The 21,578-nt window shown below is 55.0% G+C and overlaps 1 protein-coding gene across 1 annotated transcript in view; it reads left to right on the top strand.

Moving 5' to 3' along the window:
* Celf5 (CUGBP, Elav-like family member 5) overlaps positions 1-12,855 on the top strand; it is a 23,151-nt gene extending 10,296 nt beyond the window's left edge. The window contains exons 4-11 of the mRNA XM_013022633.1: positions 1,773-1,852; positions 3,270-3,416; positions 4,111-4,252; positions 4,342-4,485; positions 6,328-6,390; positions 7,338-7,421; positions 11,535-11,678; positions 12,728-12,855. Coding sequence (XP_012878087.1) covers positions 1,773-1,852; positions 3,270-3,416; positions 4,111-4,252; positions 4,342-4,485; positions 6,328-6,390; positions 7,338-7,421; positions 11,535-11,678; positions 12,728-12,855 — 932 coding nt within the window. The remainder of the gene's footprint in view (positions 1-1,772; positions 1,853-3,269; positions 3,417-4,110; positions 4,253-4,341; positions 4,486-6,327; positions 6,391-7,337; positions 7,422-11,534; positions 11,679-12,727) is intronic.
* Positions 12,856-21,578: the final 8,723 nt, after the last annotated feature.

Raw genomic sequence — 21,578 nt, 5'->3', positions numbered from 1 at the left:
GCTCGGCCTGTTTGGAGGCGGTGCCTGCCGGTGGGCGGGGCCAAAAGATGGGACGATTCCAGGGGTCGTGGGTGGGGCCGGTGTAGAAATAGATTATATCAGGGGCTGACGGGAGGGCGGGGCCTATCGAAGGGGCGGGGCCTAGCTATGGGAATACAGGGGTTGTGGGAGGGGTGAGTTTGGAGGCTGGGTGGGGCTTGTCTACAGGCAGCGCAGAATTCTAAGGCTGCTCCGGGGGCTGTAGTAGGAAGACTAGTGAGTGGGCGGGGCCAAAATGGTCCTGTTCCAGGACTGTGGGCGGGGCGGGGCTGGAGAGTGGGCGGGGCCTTTAAGGGAGCGGGGTAGAGTTGATAGGAGGATCCAGGAGCTGTGGGAGGCTTGTGATTGGAGAGTGAGTGTTTCAGAGCTTTTGATGGGGGCGGGTCTGGAGAGGGGGCGGAGCCTATCGGTGGGGTGGGGCTGAATTATGGGACTGCCTCCGGCTGTGGAGCAGAATTACTGGATTGCGCCGAGGGGTGCGGGACATGGACTGGAGGCGGGGAGTGAGGTTAGAGGATAAGTGGGGATCTTGCTCTGGGAGGGGCTGGCAGGATGACTAGGGGCTGGAGGGGGCAGGAATGAGTCCCCAACCTGACAGGGAGGGACGCATGGAGGGCGGGGCTGGAGAGGAGGGGCTAGGGAGGAGGGGCATCTGGGGAGGGGGAGGGGCCCGCCCCGGGGCGGAGCTAATAGGATGGTCTTGTGGGCGGGGCCAATTTCGTGGGAAGGCGGCGTCGGTGGGCGGAGCCTGTTCTCTGGTGGGGGCAGTGCTGAGACCTGATTCTGCATCTGTCGGGGGCTCCCAGAACTTTCTATCCCGAGCTCCCTGAGCGTCCCACAAGTGCTCGGTGTGGAGTCTCCGTGGGTCTGGTTGGCTGGCTCCTGTCTCTGCCCGTTCCTGTTGGTCTCTATTTGCCAAACTTTTATTTGAAATTGAATTGAATTGACATAGTATTTAGCCTTCCAAAGTGTTCAGTGAAGCGCGTTCTGGTCTGACAACCCACCCAAAGGTGCAAACCATCTCTCCACAGTCTAATTCTAGATTTCTCTCCACTAAGTGGAGCGATCCGTCCGTCTGTCTGGTCTCTATCGGCCTGGGCCTCTGCCCATGTAGCCGGCGCTGCTGAATCTGCCCTGTGTCCGGGGGTCTCCTCTTGTCTGCCTGTCTGGCACTGGCATGCCGTCTGCTTTGTTCTGGTGTGGGGGTTTCTGGTCGCTTTTCTGACTGTGTTCTGGGTGTCTGCTGGGGTCTCTATGTATTTCTGCCTGACTTCCAACAGGACTGTGTGTCTGTGCATCTGTATGGTGTGTGGTTTTAATCGTGCAAGTCTGATGACAGCCATCTCAACTCTTGTGCTCTCTGTGCTGGTGGGTGACGTCTGATGTCACAGCCCTTGTTCTGATTTGGGGACATGCCTGTCCCTGGGGCTTCACCTGCCTCATGCGCACTGTGTTCTGTCTAAACAGCTCTCTGGTGCCCACCCACTAGACATTGGGCGTCTAATTGCTGGGCATTTGTGGGTGACTATGGTCAGACTTACTCCCAGGCTGGCTGGGAGGTGTCTGTCTGCTCTGGGTCAGCTCGCTTATCCAGCTGTGTCTGAGTGCACAGCTGGCTGTCCCCTCAAGATCAATCTCTGGCCATCCAGGGCTCCCTGTACCCCTGCTCTGGGTCCCCACTCCCCTGGTCCTGTGAGCTGTCACATCTCACCTCTGTCCTTCTCTTGGGGCAGGCTGTGCATTTGTAAAGTTCTCGTCCCACACTGAGGCTCAGGCAGCCATCCACGCCCTGCACGGCAGCCAGACCATGCCGGTGAGTGACAGCTGGGGATGGAGGGTGCGAGCCCCTGACTCTTTTTTTTTTGGACAGGACATGGAGGGGGGGGCAGGGTAGGGGTGGGGAGGCATAATTCTGGCTGGGGTACATTCAGGCAAACTGTGTGGTGTATCATAGCAAACAGCGCGGGTGTGTGCTTGATGTGACACTGTTGCGTGTGAGTGTGCGTCCGCAGTGTGATGGATGGGCATGAGAAGAACAAAGGTCAGGGCAGAGCGATGGCTGAAAGCCCAGGACCACAGATTTTCTTCTAGGACGATAGGGATCCCTGGGGATTTTAGAGCAAAGGAGAGAGCAAGGCCGGGCAGTTGAAATTTTTGTGTGTGCGTGCCAGTCCTGGGGTTTAAGTAAACTCAGGGCCTGGGTGCTGTTCCTGAGCTCTCCAGCTCCAGGCTAGTGCTCTACCACTTGAGCCACAGCTCCACTTCCAGCTTTTTCTAAGGTTAATTGGAGATAAGAGTCTCACGGACATTTCTGCCCAGGCTGGCTTCAAACCATGATCCTCAGATCTCAGCCTCCTGAATAGCTAGGATTACAGCTTGAAAATATTCTTATAGATCAAGGTGGGGGGGGTGAGGAGGGGACAGATAAGGCCTGAGCCCCTTATGGAGGCTGAGCCACAGTCTAGGATAGGGAAGCTTGTCTTGAGACTTTATTAAGAGTTCTTGCTTGGGGCCGGGAAGGTAGCTCAGTGGTAGAGTGCTTGCCTAGCACGCATGAAGCCCTGAGTTCCATTCTGCAGTACCACATACAGAAGAAGCTGGAGGTCGTGCTGTGGCTCAAGTGGTAGAGTGCTAGCCTTGATGAAAAGAAGCTCAGGGACAGTGCCAAGGCCCTGCGTTCAAGCCCCAGGACTGCCCCCCCCAAAAAAAGTAGTTTTTGCTTGTGTTGTCATTTGGTGCTACTGAGATTCGAACCCAGAGCTTCACACTTGCTAGGCATGTGCTCTATCTTTGGGCCACTCCTCTGATTTTTTTTTTCTTTTGCTTAGTGCCGTTCTGAACCACCGTCACCAACCACCACCCTCCCTTTGCCTCTGTATATAGCTGGAGTTACAGATAGGAGCCACTATGCCTACCTTCTTTTATGAAATGGGGTCTTGATAACTTTTTTCTTTTTACCCAGACTGTCACGATCCTCCTACTCTTTGCATCCTGAGTAGCTGGGATTACAGACATGAGCCACTATACATGGCTTCCTGGCTCCCCAGCTTCTCCTAGCACCCCAGCCATGCTAGAGATGCTTTCAATACCTACTCTGTTGCTGCAGGAGTCCCAGCTCTGTGAGCTGAGGACCTGTTCTCGGGGTGTGACAGCTCCTGGGCCTGAACTGGAAAGGTTCTGTGGGACCCCAGAGTCCTTGTTACCTCCTGGCCTCCTCTCCCTCCCGGCAGGGTGCCTCCTCCAGCCTGGTGGTCAAGTTTGCCGACACAGACAAGGAGAGGACACTCCGGCGCATGCAACAGATGGTCGGTCAGCTGGGTATCCTGACGCCATCCCTCACCCTGCCCTTCAGCCCGTACAGTGCCTACGCCCAGGCTGTGAGTGACCCCAGCGGCTGGGCTCTGGGTCCAGCAGGGCTGCTGAGACGATATTGGGTATCCGGCTCAGTCTTCCTCCCTCTGTTCTAGCGGGAAGGGCTTGTGTCTTTTACCAGATCTCTGTCGCCTAGGATCCTGTCCTGATTGTGGCTGAACCCCGGAATCCAGGCTGATTCTGAGTCTCAGTTTCCTGCCCATCCCCACCCCCACCCCACCCTTAGTCCCTGCCCAACAATGGAGCCTCACTCCTAGGCTGAAACCTCAACCCTGAGCCATAACCTTGGGCTGTCTCTTGACGCTGCAGTGAGTTCTAATCACACATGAAGATCCAGCCTTCCGCTAAGCTCAGATCCTAGCTGCAAATCTAGCTTAGGTGCTATTGTGGCTAAGCCTCCAAATCCAGGCTGATCTCAGAGATCTAAGTTGGATGGACGCTGATCCCAGGCTGACCCTCAGTTTCTAACTGAGCTCTGATCCCAGGCTGAGTCTTCCTTCCAGACTGGCCCCTGCTCCACTTCTTTGCCTGGATCCCAGGCTGAGCCACCATTTGTGACTAGTCCTGAGTGCAAAATACCCGGCATGCAATTCCCCCACCCCAGTTACTAAGAGACCAGGCCTCCCCCCTCCCTCTGTGAACCAGGATCTGGGGGGGGGATGGACTGAGCTTCCTGACCACCGCCTCTTCACCCCCCAGCTCATGCAGCAGCAGACCACCGTCCTGTCCACTTCCGGCAGCTACCTGAGCCCTGGCGTGGCCTTCTCACCCTGTCACATCCAGCAGATTGGCGCCGTCAGCCTTAATGGGCTGCCTGCCACCCCCATCGCTCCTGCCTCTGGTGAGCGGCTGCCAGGGCCCTGAGGGTGGCTGGGGAGGGATCTGCCCTCCCCACAGCGAGCGGCCAAGGTGACCCCTTTCCACCCGCAGGGTTGCACTCGCCGCCGCTGCTGGGCACCGCCGTCCCCGGCCTGGTGGCTCCCATCGCCAATGGTTTTGCTGGAGTTGTGCCCTTCCCTGGTGGGCACCCCGCCCTGGAGACCGTGTATGCCAATGGCCTTGTGCCCTATCCAGGTAATTGGTGGTGGTTCCAAGGTGTGGAGGAGAGTGGCAGGGGTGGGTGTGGTGCCTCAGGAACCTCTAAGTCCCTGCGCCATGGTGTCCAGGGAGAGAAGAGGAGGGGTCTGAGCTACGTGCACAGCTGTGCACCAGCTGTGGCCAGGAAGATACCCAGCCCTGCATCCAGCTGGTTCTGGGTTTGAATTCCAGTTTAGTGATTCTCCACAGGTTTCTCTTTTTCTTTTCTCTTTGAGTGTGTGTGTGTGTGTGTGTGTGTGTGTGCGCGCGCGCGCGCGCGTGCGCATGCTCGTATTGGGGCTTCACACTCTTAGCTTGTTTCATTCAAGTCTCACGTTCTACCACTTAGCCACTCTTCCACTCCCATCTTTTTTGGGTGTTTAATTGGAGAGAACAGCTTTCCTGCCCAGACTGGCTTTAAACTGTGATCCTCAGACCTCAGCCTCTTGAGTAGACAGGCTTACACCCATGAGCCTCCAGTGCCCGCTTCGTGATTAATTTTTTGGAGGTACTAGAGCTTGAACTCAGGGCTTTGCTAATCACCACTTAAATCATACCTCCAGCCCTGTGCACTTTTGTTACTGTTTACAAAAGGGCTCACATTATGTCTAGGTAGCAGACTGAACTGTAGTTCTCTGGTTAACCTTCCTGTGCCTGGCTTATTGGTTGAGATGAGTGGCTAGCCTGGAACTGTGATCCTCTTGATCTCTGCCTCCTGAGTAGCTTGGATTCCAGGTGGGACTCACCTCACTCACTTCTTGTTAAATCTCTGAGCTCCCATTATTCTCATTCAGGAAATGGGGCAAATAGCATCAATCAAAGGATGAATTAACTACTGAGCATAAAACCAGTATGAACTCTTTACAGCACAAGGGACACAAGACAGAGCTGTAAATCTTAATTTCTTGCTGCTGCCATGCTGGAAGGTGTCATACCTCTTCATTCACTTCATTCATTCATACATTCATTCACTGAAATGAATTCAGACCATGCTTTACCCTGCTCTAATAAATTGTAGGTACGACTTTTTTCTTTCCATACTTTTAAGACAAGCATCTTCTGAAACGTGTGAATTCAGTCATTTCTACCTTTGAGGTGGATTTGGTCTTCTTTTTAAAAAAATTATTATTGTTGGAAACTCTAGAGGGAAAAACCTTGTATGTTTCGCCAGTTTTGTGGTGCTTTATCAAAACCTATGGGGTAACAAGGTAGATGACTATACTGCACCATCCCAACCAGGAAATGAAGTCAGACAGGGGTGTTCACACCGTAATCCCAGCAATCAGGAGGCAAAAGGTAGGGAAATGTCAAGGTCCAGACAAAACTGGGCTCTCTCTTGAGATACCTTGCCTCAAGAATAAACAAATAAAAACAGGAAATTGGCCTCGGTTTGGTACAGTAAATTCCAGACCTTATTTGGATTTCACTTGATTTTGCGTGCCCTGTTTCCTGTGCCTTTTTTTTTTCCTGTTGGTCATGGATGGAGACTGGCACCACACCTCTCCAGTTTGGTGACCTGGGCAGCCCCTCCTCACTTTTCCTAGTGGGAGTCAGAAGGTCTCAGGTCTCAGAGGGTCTCTCGGGGGCATCTGAAGTCCCTTTGGAATCCGATAAACCTGGCTCCCAATTTGAATCTACCATTGTTTTGTCTGAGTGTCCGTGTGCGTGGGATGGGGGGGGTCTTTATCCCTCTAAGCTTGTATTCTGGGGGGTGGTCAGATGCATTCAAAGAGGTGAAACTGGGGGGTGATGATGGTTGATCTCCTTCCGCGTCTCGGTGGAGGTGGATAGAGGACTTCCGTCACCCCGCCCCACTCAGCCCCTCTGTCTGCTCCGCAGCTCAGAGCCCCACCATGGCCGAGACGCTCCACCCTGCCTTCTCCGGAGTCCAGCAGTACACAGGTAGGGAGGCAGCCCGGCCACGCCCACCGCGACCACGCCCACCGCGGCCACGCCCCTCAGGACCTCCTCATCCTGCCTTCTGATGCTCAGGCCCCTCCTCCCGCCCCTGGCCCCGCCTACTGGGGGGGACACAGTCCCTGGTCCTGAGAACAGCTCATCTCTTTAGGAATGCCCCCAGTCACGCCCTGCCCTCTCCTGGTCTAGGGAGGCTCCCTTAGCGGACCTGTGGCCTTGGTCCATCCTAGCTCTTGGTCCTGTCTCTTCTCCCTCTCTCCTCTCACATCCTGCCTTCAAGCAGGCCACGTCTCTTCTAAAGCCCCGCCCTGCTAAAACCATGCACCCCCACCACCACCTTTTTACTCTTGTTTCCTAGTTCTGTGGTTCACCCCTTTATTCATGGCCCGGCCCACTTCGTGTCCCTGGGTTCCTAACTCCACTCTGATCCCGCCCTTGGAGTAATTGCTCTTAGTCAAGGCCCGGGCTCTCTCTGCGCTAGAGCTGCGTTGGCCCCGACTTCTGTTGTAGCCCCGCCCCTTTCCCCGACGTCCTCCTCCAAACTCCACCCTGGAGACGTGGCCACGCCCACTTCCCTTGCCTTCGGCCCCGCTCTTTCCCACAGCTTCATCCCCACCCACAAGCCATAGCCCCGCCTCCGCTCTCCCACGCCTATGTCCCTGCCCTCCGTCACGGCCCCGCCCCATTCGTAGCCCCGCCCACCTTTTCCCACCGCTTCAGGCCCGCCCTTAAGTCATAGCCCCGCCTCCACTCTCCCACGCATTTGGTCCTACCCTTTCCCACGCCTCCGGCTCCGCCCACCGCCAGGCCCCGCCCTCAAGACGTAACCCCGCCCCCGCTGTTTCCCACGTCTCCGGCCCCGCCCCCCGCGTGGCCCCGCCCCGCCCGGCCTCACGCCCCGCCTCCGCCGGTGTCTGCTCCGGTCTCCGCAGCCATGTACCCCACCGCGGCCATCACGCCCATCGCGCACAGCGTCCCCCAGCCGCCGCCCCTCCTGCAGCAGCAGCAGCGAGAAGGTGAGGCGGCCGCGACCTCCCCCGGGCGCCTGCCCCGCCCTCCGACCCCCTGCAGATCCCGCCCGGCCGGTCCCGGGGACCCGGGGCTGCAGTTCCGCGCCAAGCCCAGCGGCTGGCCGTCGCCGCCCGTCCTCGGGACGCCGAATCTCCCCCCTCCTCCCCCCCCCCCCGAGCCCGCCCCGGGTGAATAGCCGCGGCCCCGGCCGGGCCTCTCCAGGGGACTGGGAGAGGAACACGTTTTTAGGAAGTTGGGGTGTGTCGCGCTAGGAGGCATCTGGGGTAAACTGAGTCCTTCCCGGCAAAGCCGCGGCTGTGGAGGCAGGGCCGGGGAGCAGGGAGAGGCCCAAGAGCGGAAGTCTAAATCCACCCTTTCTGACCTGCAACCTCATCCGGACGGGCTAGCTGTCCCGTGCCTCAGTTTCCCCATCCTCCACACGGGCGTCCATCCTGCTCATGAGGTGTTATGGGAAAGTTAAGACACAGTTGTCCCCCACATGTGGCATAGGTGCTCAGCACCTACAAAATTGCCGTCCTCCCTCTAATCCATCCACTGTGGAGTTGGGGTGTCCTGGGGAAAGGTGGGTAGCCATAAAAGCCCCCCTACCCCCGGAGGCCAGGGTGGCAGTGTGGGCCTGGACTGTGGACTGTGGTCTTCTGAGTTCTGGCTCTCCCTTCCCCTCCCCGTCTCCTCCCCTCCCCTCCCCTCCGCTTGTGCCTTTGCTCTGGCCACGCCCCTCCCAAAGCCTCACCCCATCCTTCGCTCTCTTGGGGAAAGATCGCCTTGGCCCTGCCCTTCTCCGTGACTCCGCCCCCTGCCCATGGCCCCGCCCATCCCATTTCCTTTTGTTCCTGGTTCTACGATCCTTCCTCTTAGCTAAGGTCCAGGCCCTCCTCCCTCAGTCTTGTCCCTTCTGTCATGGCCCCACCCCAACGCTCTCCCAGATCTTAAGCCCCGCCCTCCACGGCTTCCCCTCCTCCCCCATCACCTCAAGACCAGTTTTTGTGATAATAGGGCATGCTAACAAGGTGTGGGGGGGAGGGGTTGGCTAGAGGCGATTCTCAGGCTTTGAGGGGACAGTTGCTTTCCGATCCTAGGCCAGACAGTTATGTCTCCAGGGGGGCTCTATGCCTAAAGCCATCACTGGCAGCTGCCGTGGACAAATGTGGGGGGATTTCTCAGACCCCGCACAGCCCCTCTGTTTCCCCACCGCATAATGGCATCGCCAGAGGTGATAAAATCTCTTCTCCCCCCTCTTTTGGGGGGTGATGGTAGCCAGGTGTCCTCCTCCTAGTATCTGCTGGAACTGGGAGGGACCCCCGTGGGGGGGCTGAGACCCACTCCCCGTGGATGGAGAGCTTGGTGATGCCCCCCTCCCCCAGTACATCTTCCAAGAAGTCACCTCACAATGTGCAAAATCTCAAAACCCAAACTGCAGGGCTTGGGAGGGGACAACAGGTGAGTGTCACATCCCAAAGCTGGCAACAACATGCTCAAGAAGAAAGCAAGCCAGGAAGCCCAAGGAAATAGTTGCACAGCTTATACATATTAAGCAGTGAAGCTCCGCATGCATCCTGCAATGGATATGATGCTGTGAATTGAGAAGGACCTGAAGTTTGCTGGACCTTGGTGGGCTTACGCCCGTCATCCTCGCTGCTCAGCAGGCTGATAGCTGAGGATCCAGGTTCGAAGCCAGCCCAGACAGGAAAGTCTGTGTGATTCTTATCTCCAATGAACCATCCGGAAAGCCGGAAGTGAGGCTGTGGTTCAAGTGGTAGAATGGTCAGCCTTATGGGAAAGAAAAGCTAAGGAACAGTACCCAGGCCCTGAGTTCAAAAAGAAAAGAAATGGAGTTTGCATGTGTGGCAGGGCTGCAGTGTAAGTTCTGTGGACTGGCTGTGAAATCAGTTAGAAAAGGACGACCCCAGATGGGAACAGGTGTGTGTGTGTGTGTGGTCTGTGTTTCTATGATGTTCTATTCAGCTGGGTATAATTTTCTGCATTCACTCAAGTGTCTTTTTAAGGAACAAAATAGTACATCAACACAAAATTCAGGTTGCATGTAGAATTTCCCGGTCATAAGTCAAGGCCTGTTGGAACAAACTTGACATTAGAAAGAAGCCTTAGAGCAGGGTGTGGTGCCACGAACCTGTCATCCTAGCTTAACATAGGGGGTTGAGATTGGGTAGATCAAGACTCCGGGCCATCAAAGGCAGCAAAGTCCTAAGAGACTACATCTCAACAGAAGCTGGGTGTGATGGCTTATATCTGCCGTCCCAGCGACAACTGGAAGTATAAAGTAGGAGGATGGTGGTTTTAGGCACAAACCTGAGTAGAAAGTAAGACTCTGTCTCAAAAATAATCAGTGGGGGAGGAGGGAGTGTGCTTTGTTCAGCAAAGGAAAGGCTCTGAATTCAAACCCTAGTACAGTCAAGAAAAAGAAAGAAGAAAGAAGCATTAGCGACACTGGGTGTGATAGGTGGATGCAATTCGAGGCTAATCTGGGCAAAAAGTTACCAAGATTCTATCAAAAACCCGCACCTGGGTGGGCCTGGCAGGGTGCACCTGTGGTCTGAGCTGTGTGGGGGGCGTGGGTGTCCGCTAGAGCAAGGAGCGGGAAACCGAATTGCGTAGGTGACTGTAGGCAAAAGGCCCGGCAAGTATGTTTCAAGCGGCACTGGGCGTGGCTAAACCCTGGGGCGTGGTTCCAGTGTGTTGGGCGTGGCCCGGCGGCGGGGGTGTGGCTTCAGTTTGAGTTGGCAGCGTACAGTCTCGGATTTATTTTCTTGGGGGAGACGATTCATCGCGGACAAAGAGGTTCCCTAGCTTGTGGGCAGCAGGGCTGGACACAGGTCACCTTTTGGGTTGAAATCGGTAGCAGGTTTTGGGACTGTTTGTGGCTGGAGATTACTGAGGTTTTAAACTGCTATTTGTGTTTTATTTTTAGTTTTTTAGTTTTTTTTGGGGGGTCGGTCGTGGGGCCTGAACTCGGGGCCTGGGCGCTGTCCCTCAGCTCTTCAGCTCAAGGCTAGCGCTCTACCACTTGAGCCACAGCGCCACTTCGGGTTTCTGGTGGTTGGTTCATTGGAGAGAGAGAAAAGTCTCACGGACTTTCCTGCCCAGGCTGGCTTTGAACCGTGATCCTCGGATATCAGCCTCCTGCGTAGCTAGGATGACAGGTGTGAGCCACCGGCGCCCGGCAAGTTTTGTTTTGTTTTGTTTTGTTTTTGGGTAATGCTGGAGTTTGAACTTAGAGTTTCATGCTGGCTTGGTAGGCGGTCTGTCATGGAGCCACGCCCCTGCCACGCCCCTGACGCTTTTGAGCCACGCCCATGGCTCCAGCCACACCCACCTGCTTCCACCATGCCCACTGCTTAAGCCACACCCCAACCTGAGCCACGCCCATCTATTGGGCCACGCCCCTAGTGCTTTGAGCCACGTCCTTGGTACTGGAGCCATACCTCCCACCTGAGCAGTTTTGAGTTTATATTCTTTTCGTTGGTAAGGATCAAACTGAGGGCATCATGAACACCGTGTATTCCTGGTAACAGCTACACCCCAGTCTGTCACCCCATTTATTATTATTATCATCATCATCATCATATTGTGCTGGTGCTGGGGCTTGAGCTCAGGGCCTGGGCGCTGTCCCTGAGCCTCTTTGTGCTTAAGGCTGGTGCTCTACCACCTGAGCCACAGCACCACTTGCATCTCTTTCTGAGCAGTTTATTGGAGATTAGAGTCTCGTGGACTTTCCTGTCCCGGGCTGGCTTTGAAACCTCGATCCTCAGATCTCAGCCTCCCGAGTAGCTGGATGACAGGCGCGGTGCTCATCCCCACTTGTTTGCCACGACCGTCATCTTGACTTACAGAGCTGTCTGTTCCGTGTTCCTCACCTAATTCACCTGACTCTTGTAAATGGTCCTGGGGATGGCGGCCTGGTGCTGGCCGGAGGATGGGAGTCTCTGGGGGTCTGGGCTGGAGGTTTCAGCAGGGTGTCGTAGGCACCCGGAGACAGGGAGGCGTCCCCCCCATCTGCCCTCACCCCCTCCACGCCCCTCCCCGGGGTCCTCCTCCTCTCCTTGGGGGCTTTATGTCTTTCTCTCCCCCACCTGCAGGTCCCGAAGGCTGTAACCTGTTTATCTACCACCTCCCCCAGGAGTTTGGCGACACGGAGCTGACGCAGATGTTCCTACCCTTCGGCAATATCATCTCCTCCAAGGTGTTTATGGATCGGGCTACCAACCAGAGCAAGTGTTTCGGTGAGTGCCCGCCGCCCGCGTGAAGCATCTGCCCTGTGCACGTCCGAAGAGCCTACTGGGTGCACTTAGAAAGCGCCATCTTGCTGGGCGCTGGTGGCTCACACCTGTCCTCCTAGTTACTCAGAAGGCTGAGATCTGAGGATTGTGGTTCGAAGCCGGTCCCAGCAGGAATGTCTGTGAGACTCTTATCTGCAGTGAACCACCAGAAAACTGGAAGTGGCGCTGTGGCTCCAAGCGGTAGAACGCTAGGCTTGAAGGAAAAAGCTCAGGGACAGCGCCCAGGCCCTGAGTTCAAGCCCCAGGACCAACAAAAGAAACAAAACAAAACACGCCTACTTTGTGCCAGAAAGGTAGTTTAGAATGAGAATGCACACTCGGGAAGCACCTGCTGTGTGCCAGACATTTTCCGGGTGTCTGTTCAAGGACTTCTTTCATTCAACACCGACATCTCCTTTGCTTTGCCAGGCTAAGGTGGAGCCCAGGGCCTTGGCGTGGGAGGGATAAGCTCCGGCCACTGAGCCCCACTCTGAGCCCTTGGTGTCTTGAGATAAGGCCTCATTGTGCATCCCAGGACCTCAGGATCCTTCTGCCTGAGCCTCTTCAGGTGCTGAGATTACAGGCGTAACTGTCATACCCAGCCAACGTAGAAACAGCTTTTGCATCTATTTTGTGCAGGGGAAAAAAAAAAAAAACCTTCCAGCCTCTAAAGATATTCTTGGGTCCTGTAGAAGATTCTCCAATAAGGAACTAGTCCATACCCTCGTTAACAGGAGGCCACTATTCGAGGGGAGAATTCTCGGTTGGCATCCCGAGCTTAGAAGGAGGGGGAGTCTTATGGGACCTGGAGGTGCCATTGTCAGACAGGGGGTTGACTGGGGTAAGGAGGGAGCCTCCCGCCCCTGTAGGCATCCAAGTCCCGAAGCCAGGGCTGCTGCCGAGCGTCCCCAGCCAGCCTGCCTGTCCTCCGAGGACCACGCCCTGAGCAGCGGACATCCCCCCCCTCCCCCCGCCCCGTGCCCACCAGCATGTCCCTCTCCCCGTCTCCGCAGGATTCGTGAGCTTTGACAACCCCGCCAGCGCGCAGACCGCCATCCAGGCCATGAACGGCTTCCAGATCGGCATGAAGAGGCTCAAGGTGCAGCTGAAGCGGCCCAAAGACCTGGGACACCCCTACTGACCGCACCCACAGCCGCCCCGAGGCTGTGGGTGTGGCCCAGGTGAGCCGCCAGGCGGCCCCACCCCCCACCCCACCCCCCAGCCCTGGTCTTGTCCCACCCCAATTTGCACCCTGCGCTTTCTCTCCAAACCCTGGGGAAGGGGCGGGGCGGGGAGGGGAGGGGGACCATACTCCCAGGAAGCTGTAAGAAGTCTCCCAAGTTGGATTGGTGGGGACACAGCTGGGGGGAAAAAAAAAGCAACAAGACCCCAGAAAACCCTGTGCTCAGGGCTGGAGAAGAGGGCCGGGAAGGGTTGGGGGAGGTGGGAAGAAGCTAGGGGGCTCATGGAGGGGGTGGTTAACAGAAACCTTCTCAGAGAGGGTTTTGAGGGATGAATAGAAGTTCGCTGGGGAGACCAGTGTGGGTCTGGGGTCGAGGGGAATGGGGGGAAGTTTCTGTCTCGTCTCGTTGCTTCACCACCGAAAAGTCCTAAATCAGAGAAACAGTGTTTGAAACACGCACACCCCTCCCCCAGAGTCTGGGACCCTGAGACTGAACCCCAAAATGCACAGCTCAGCTTGGAACAGGGCTGAGGTGTGTGTGTGGGGGGGGGTGATACCGTGACAGCCTTCCTGTTCCCCTCCAGCCCCTCCTGCCACAGCTTCTAGTCCAATTCCTGCCCAAGGGGTGGACTAGACGCCTGCTCCCCATCATGCAAAAAACAAACAGGAAAAAGACACACACAAAAAATGCACAGCGACCCCCCTCCCCGAAGTTCATTTTGCCCACCGAGGCAGCTGTCTTTATCAGAGGTTTCTTGGGGAGGGGGGTTCTGTGGCAGGAGGGGGGTCTCATTTGCCAAATGGGCCTGGCTGAGCCTGGAAACCCAGCCCCCCCTTCTTTTTTTCACTGAAAGACCTCTGGACAAAGTCTTTATTCTTCTGGTTTGGGAACCTGGTGCCGGCTGGGCCGGGCCCAGGCCTTGGCACCCTGGGTGTCTGTGAAGCGCTCCCTGGACTGTGAGGCCCCGGCCAGCCCCGCGGTCACCGCTCACCCCTGCCTCCCGTCCGCACACACAAGGCTGCCCCAAGCCAACCTCCCGGCCGCTCGGAACTCCCAGCCGGCTCCTGCCGCCCGCCTGCCCGCCCCAGCTGGCCAGCTGCGCGCTGCGAGGGACACGGCCACGGAGGAGCAGCCAGGGACCAGGCCTGCCGCCCGCGGGATCGGGGAGGACGGAGACAGAAACCATGCTCCGTCCTTCAAAGCTCGGTGTGTGTGTGGGAGAGAGAAGAGGGGGTCTCTGCTCTTTTGGAAAAGATGGGGGACCCCTCTGCTTTCTAGACCTCCCCCCCCAACTTGTGTCCCTCTCCTTCATGCCCTTCCCACGTCCAACCCACCCTGGACTTTATCCCCCACCCCTGTCCAGTGACAACCATGTTTGGGGGCCAGCCCTTCCCCTCCCCACCCTGACTTGTGCCCTTCCCCCCCCCACTTCCCACTCCTCATCCCCACCCCCCCAAAAAATGTGAAATTACCGGAAGCCAAGCGGCGCGGGGAGAGAAAGGAAAAGGAGCCTGGTGGCGTGGCGTGAGCGTGGGGAGGGCTCCTGAGTTGGGAAGCCGTGGGGTTCACACACTGCCCCCCAACCGTGGGATATCTCTTTAACCCCTCTGCCCCAACTCGGTCGCTTTCCCAAAAGAAACCAGAACTTTTTTTTTCTTTTCCTATATATATATATCTACGCGTATAGATAGAGAGCTAGAGACAGTTTATATATTTTTGGAGTATAGTTCATGGGGCCAAATATTTACATCTTCCTTCAAGGGTTGACCTCGAACCCGTCACTCTGCGGGGATGAAGGGCCCGCTGATGCTGCCCCATGTCTCGGGCGGGGGTGAGGTGGGGTGGAGGGGGACCCCACCACCTCCCCAGTGGAACATTCATCCAGGAATCTGCCCACACGATATACCTCCAGGACTCTGGGCCCCCCAATTTCTGACCACACACCCTGGGCCTTTGGCCATCTTCGGTCCCTGCACTCAGTGACGGGTCTCGAACCCCTCCCCCCCACCCTTTCCCCATATCCCAGGGCTCTGCTTTCGCGGATATCGGCACAAAGAGACCCTCTTGGCTCCCCCTCTGCCCCCCCCACCTCTCAGTCATAGCCTTACCCGTGTGACCGATTGTCCTTAGCTTTCTGTCGGGGACAGACAGGGGCTGGGTGAGCCCCCCCGCCCCTGGCTGCCCCCTCCCAAGGGCAGGCAGCCATCCACCCTGCCACAATCACCAGCCTGGAATTTCAAGGTCTTGGAACCAAGATTGCCAAGTGTGTTGGATTTGCCAACCTAGCCTGACCCCTTGATCGGAGACCGTGAACTTGATCGTGACCTTCATACCTCTACAGAGATGTTTTTTTCTTTTTTCTTTTTTGGGTCTTTCTGAGCAGGTACAAAGAAGAAGAGGGGGAAAGAAAAACAAAGCAAAAAACACAAAAAAGGAGAAATTCAAAGCATAATGGATTTTTGTTTCCTAACTGGGGATGGGGGGGGAGGGCTGGGGTGGGGGGAGGGCGCCCCTGTAGAGCAAGCACATTGCCAACTTCGTCCCTCGTCCAGCCAGAGGGGCCTCTCTCCTGCCAAACGGAGACCCCCCTGGCTTCCCTAAAGATGCTCAAAAGCAGAACAAAACACACAACAACAACAACAAATCCTTTCTGTTTCTACCAAAATCTATTGACTGCCAAAAAAACAACCCCACAAACAGAAAACTACCACCACCAAAAACCACAGCAAAAAAAGAAAAAAAAAAAGGAAAAGGAAAAAAAAAACACACACAAAAAAACTTCTGACCAACTTGTTTCAATAATTCCAGCGTTTGATAATTGTCCTGCGATTCTTATTGCGTGCCTGTGTCCAGTCTGTGTCCGTGTGAAAGTGTATGCCGGGGTGGGGGGGTGGCAGTGCGAGGTGGGGGGGTGTCCCTGTGTTCCCCCTTCCCCCCCTTTGCCTGCCGAGCCCTCCCCGGCTGCTTGGGGTGTGTGTGCTGCTGTGCGTAACTAGTTCACGTTTACCGGCTGTAAATACCATTTTTATACTCCACACCCCAGACTTGTGTGATTTCTACGATGTACTTTATTTCTGCTACAAGTAATTTCATGACGTTTCAACTTGGACCAATTTTTGGAGACACACACACACACACACAGAGCGAGAGGAAAAGACATGGAGAGAAATTTGCGTTGACTTGGTTGGAATTTTGTGTCAAGAGAGGCCCCACATAACCCTGTGAGGCAGTATCCGGGTGGCATGGTCTTAAATGTCCAACAATGCCTCTCTTCGGTCTGGAAAAAAGAAAAGAAAAAGAAAACTTAAAAAAAACTTTATTTAATAAAAGTTTTACTTGCTAAAAAGCCGACTCTTACCTGATTTCCCCTGGTGTCTGAAGACTGAGGGTCCCCGGCTGGAAAGAAGCCCAGAGTTTAGGATGAGGGGTTGTGGCAAGAAGGGAGCCCATCTAAGGAAGTTGGAAATTCTCAAAGCAGAATTTGGGGGACCGCTGGGCTCTTTTTGTCGGGTTTGTCTCTGTGCAGTTACTGGGGCTTGAACTCAGGGCCTCGAGGCTCTATCTGAGCTTTTCACTGAAGGCTGGTGCTCTACTACTTGAGCCACAGTTCCACGTTCAGCTTTTTGATGGTTAAGTGGAGAGAAGAGTCTCACAGGCTTTTCTACTCAAGCTGGCTTTGAGCTTGCAGGTGTGAGTCCCCAGGGCCCAGCAGGACAAGGTCTTGTAACATTAAATTAACCTTGTAGCCATTGTGTGAAGTCAGGTGACTTCAGCTCATTCACAAAGCCACTCTGCTATCACCACTATCAGGGCTTTGATTGGCTAAAGGCCTCATGAATATGCAGATTTCTCCCTTTTACTTTGCTCCCATAGAGTGGAAAGAGAGGGGCGGGGCTGTGGGCGGGGTAGGGACTGTGGAGGGGGAAGGGTTGGATCAGTGAGGTCAGGACCTCCACCGTGGAAAAAGTAGACTAAACTCCTGCCTGATTCCATCTTTTGGATGGCTTCGCTTTGTCCATGTTACCATATACCTACTCTAATTTTATTATGGCTACTCCTCTTGCCGGGGAGACTAGCAAACATTGTATTGCCCATTCCCTACACTGCTTTGCCACTATGGGACTTCCTAAACATAGTAAAACTGATGATGGTCCGGAATATGTCGGACAAGCTTTTCAAACTTTTTGTAAATCTTACCAGATTTTTCACTCTACAGGTATTCCCTATATTCCTCAAGGACAAGAAATTGTTGAACAAAGCCGGGCACTGGTGGCTCACGCCTGTAATCCTAGCTACTCAGGAGGCTGAGATCTGAGGATGGCGGTTCAAAGCCAGCCCGGGCAGGAGAGACCGTGAGACTCCTATCTCCAATAAACCACCAGAAAACCGGAAGTGGCGCTGTAGCTCAAGTGGTAGAGCACTCGCCTTGAGCTGAAGAGCTGAGGGACAGCGCCCAGGCCCAGAGTTCAAGCCCCACCACCACCAACAAAAAAAAAAATTGTTAAACAAGCCAACGGGCTGTTAAAACACCAAATTTTTAAATTAAAAGGGGGGGAATTATACCCCTTCTCGCCTGTTAAAAAACAAAAAAGCGTGAGGTCAGGGGTGTTTGTCTCTCACCAAGACTTTCTGGACAGTTCCTATCACTGGAGCTACGCACTGTGGCACTTTTTTCTTTTTGTCAGTTGTGGGCCTGGGCGCTGTTCCTCAGCTCTTCAGCTCAAGGCTAGCACTCTACTACTTGAGCTACAGCGCCACTTCTGGCTTGTTCTGAGTATGTGGTACTGAAGAATCAACCCAGGGCTTCATGCATCTAGGCAAGCACTCTACCACTAAGCCACATTCCCAGCCCTCCACTTTTGGCTTTTTGGTGGTTAATTGGAGATAGCAATCTCATGGACTCTCTGTCCTGACTGGCTTCAAACTCAGATCTCAGCCACCTGAGTAGCTAGGATTACCGGCAGGGCAGTGTCTCACAATGTAGCCCAGGCTGGCCTAGAACTCAAAATCCTCCTGAGACTCAGCCTCTTGAGTCTCTGGGGTTTCAAGTGCACCCCACCCTACCTGGCCTCCACTCACGATTTTTTTGTTGTTGTTGTTAGTCATGGGGCTTGAACTCTGGGCCTGGGCGTTGTCCCTCAGCTCTTCAGCTCAAGGCCAGCGCTCTACCACTTGAGCCACAGCGCCACTTCTGGTTTTCTGGTGGTTCATTGGAGGTAAGAGTCTCACGGGCTTTCCTTCCCAGGCTGGCTTTGAACCATGATCCTTAGGTCTTAAGGTACCTAGGATGACAGGTGTGAGCCACCAGGACCCAAATCCACTCAGGCTTTTAAATATCCATTCTCTCAGCTTTAAACTTCAGCATAGTTCAGATTCCCATTTGGGGCCCATCAGATGGGTAAAATCATGTGACTGACTGGCTTGGGAGGGGCGCCATGCAGACAGCAGAGGTGGCTGGTTGGGGTTTATTGAGCAGATACTGGGCAGCAGGTGCCAGACCAGTGTGGGGTGGGTGTGACCTCACGCCGTCAGCATGGCACCTGTGCTCCCACAATGCAGTGGGATTCGCCTAACAGGTGGTGAGGTCTGGTTTACCCTCTGGGGAATGGAATACAACACACACAAGTCTCAGGGTCCCTGGGGTGTTGGAAGCCCAACCAGGAGGGAGCAGAGAATCAATCCTGCAGAAGTGCTCCATGGCCAGCAGAGGGCAGCAGACGCCCACACCTGTGTGCAATGCCAGAGCTTCATTTGTTTGTTTATTTGGTGTTAGCCCCGGGGCTTTAAACTTTTGGCTTTTAGGGCTGGGAAGTTGGCTCAGTGGTAGAGTGCTTGCCTTGCGTGCCTGAGGCCCTGGGTTCGATTCCTCAGCACCACATAAACAAAAAGAAAAAGCTGGAAGTGGCACTGTGGCTCAAGTGGTAGAGCGGTAGCCTTGAGCTGAAGAACTGAGGGACAGTGCTCAGGCCCAGGGTTCAGGCCCCACGACCAGACCCAAAACCTCCTGGCTTTTAGGTGGTTAATTGGAGATAAGAACCTTATAGATTTTCCTGCCTGGTCTGGCTTTGAACCACAAGCCTCCAGATCCTGAGTCTCTAGAATTACAGATGTTTCCTCCTCCTCCTCTTCCTGCTGTTGTGGGGCCTGAACTCTGGGCCTGGGCGCTGTCCCTCAGCTCTTCTGCTCAAGGCTAGCGCTCTACCACTTGAGTCACAGCGCCACTTCCAGCTTTTTCTGCTCATGTGGTGCTGAGGAATCAAACCCAGGGTCTCATGCATGCAAGGCAAGCTCTCTACCACTGAGCCACCTTCCCAGCCCCTAGATGTTTCTTCTGACAAGCAAATTAGCATGTATTAAGCTGCAAATATATGCTGGGTGTTGTGCTGAGTGCTGGGGGAGGTAGTTCAACAGAGACCCCTAGTGTCTCTCCTGGGATGCAAAAGGTACCTCCATTCAAACATGTCCCCTTGCGCCTGGCGCTGGTGGCTCACGCCTGTAATCCTAGCTACTCAGGAGGCTGAGATCTGAGGATCGCGGTTCAAAGCCAGCCCGGGCAAGAAAGACCGTGAGACTCCTATCTCCAGAGTTCAAGCCCCATGACCAAAAAACAAAAAACCATGTCCCCTTGCATGATGAAGACTGCCTCTCCTCCCCGTCGCCAGGCCTTTCTTTCCTTGTTGCCAGGATCAGCTCCTCCTTCCCCCCTGCAGTTTGGAGGTGCTGGGTTGTAATGGAGACACACATGACCTTGTAAGCTCAAGGAATCACCCTGGACAAGATGGCTGGGTAGGAATCAGGGTGCGTTGGCAAATGAGAACCCCTTCAGAGGACAGATGTGAGGCATGTCGTGATCTTACAGGGAGAAAAAGGATGAGGTTCCCCGCACACACAGGACACACAAACTGCATCCTCAGGAGTTGCTGAGCAACTCAAAGTCTCACAGACGTCGCTAGCATCGCTGGGATTGCAGGCATGAACCACGGGCACACGGCTTTGGACCTTACGTTCTCTCTCTTCAAGTCCGAGTCCCCCTATTTGTAAGATGGAGCTCGGAGCTAATCACCCCTCACCCTCGGGTAGACCACACTTTTATACCCAGGGCGCATGACTGACAGGCTGTCATTATATAACATTCTAAGGCAAAAAACAGGGCCAACTCAAGACAAATGAACTCTCTGGCATCGCTCCCAGGAAGCATTTATGAAGCCCCTGCTGTGTGCGGTTGTGCAGTGTCCTGGGGTCACTGCAGGAAGTCTCCCGACCACGCCCCCAGCGTCTCCAGCGCACCCCAACCTCCTTCCCACCTGCACCAGCCCCGCCTCAAGCCCCGCCCCCAGCCCCGCCTCTCTTTTCCCCAGCCTATGGGAGCCAGGTGAAAAGGGGACTCATCTGCATATTCATGAAGCCTTCAACCAATCGTACTCCAAACTCAGGTTTGTCTTTGAAGCCCTCAGCGATTGGGACGTCCGGTGTGACGTGTAAAGAGAGCCTTAAAGGCGCAGGAACCTATGCTAGAGAAAGAAGGCTGGCCTCAGTTTGCCCACCTTCTAAGAGGCAGGTTTGGGGTGTGCGGGACACAGACAGAAGCCGACGGGGGACGAGGACGGCCGGACGGCGTCGCCATCGGGGCTGAGATCCGGGGACTCCGTCGTCAGTGCGTGTCAGGCGCTGGAACCCACGCTGCTGTAGGATCAGGACTTCAGCACCAGGGGTCGTGGACAGCTCCGGGCCGGGCCGGAGGGGATCCGGGCGGCTGCCGGCCGCTCGCAGGCCCAGGCCGAGGCCGCACATCCACGCGCCCTGAGCCGTCTCTCTGCCTTGTCTGGGCCTCACTAAAGTCTGATGAACCCAGCTAGCAATCTAAGTGTAGCCCAAGAGGGTACAGGGTCCTGGATCCCCCCTCCCTGTCCCTGTCCCTGTCCCCTCTCTCTCTCTCTCTCTCTCTCTTGCTTTCCACCAGTCCCGGGGCTTGAACTCAGGGCCTGGCGCTGTCCCTGAGCTGCTTTTGCTCAAGGTGAGTACTCTACCACTTGAGCCACAGCGCCACTTCCAGCTTTTTCTGTGTGTGTGGTTCTGAGGACTCGAACCCAGGGCTTCATGTGTGCTAGGCAAGCACTGTACCACTGAGCCACATTCTCAGCCCCTGGTCTATTTCTTTTATTGTTGGACAGATCAAGCCATTGGGAAATACCACACTGCTTACATTAGAGGCTGATCGTCTGACAGGAGATAATGAAGACTTTGTAGATGATTCAAATCTCCAAGGCAACGACTCAGCGACACCCTGACACCGCCCATGTGTAATATGTAAATGAACAGATCCTCTGGGTTCCAATAAAACTTTATTTATAACCTGGTCCAGAACCTCATACCTGTCTATCTAACTTACACTGGAGGCTGAGATCACCAGGATCACAGTTCAAAACCAGCCCAGGCAAAGAGTTAGTGAGACCCCAGGATCAACTGGTAAAAATTTGGGCAGTTTGGCTCATTCCTGTCATCCTAGCTACATGGAAAGTATTAATAGGATTGTAGTGCTGGCAAGCCAGGGGAAAGAGAGAGAGAGAAGTTCTTTAAGAAAAAGAAGTGGCGCTGTGGCTCAAGTGGTAGAGTGCTAGCCTTGAGCTGAAGAGCTGAGGGACAGCGCCCAGGCCCAGAGTTCAGGCCCCACAACTGACAA

Source organism: Dipodomys ordii, unplaced genomic scaffold, assembly GCF_000151885.1.
Source record: "Dipodomys ordii isolate 6190 unplaced genomic scaffold, Dord_2.0 Scaffold64, whole genome shotgun sequence".
Classification (NCBI taxonomy): Eukaryota; Metazoa; Chordata; class Mammalia; order Rodentia; family Heteromyidae; genus Dipodomys; species Dipodomys ordii.
Note: the sequence above shows the minus strand (reverse complement) of the source record. Positions and strands in the feature narration are given on the sequence as shown.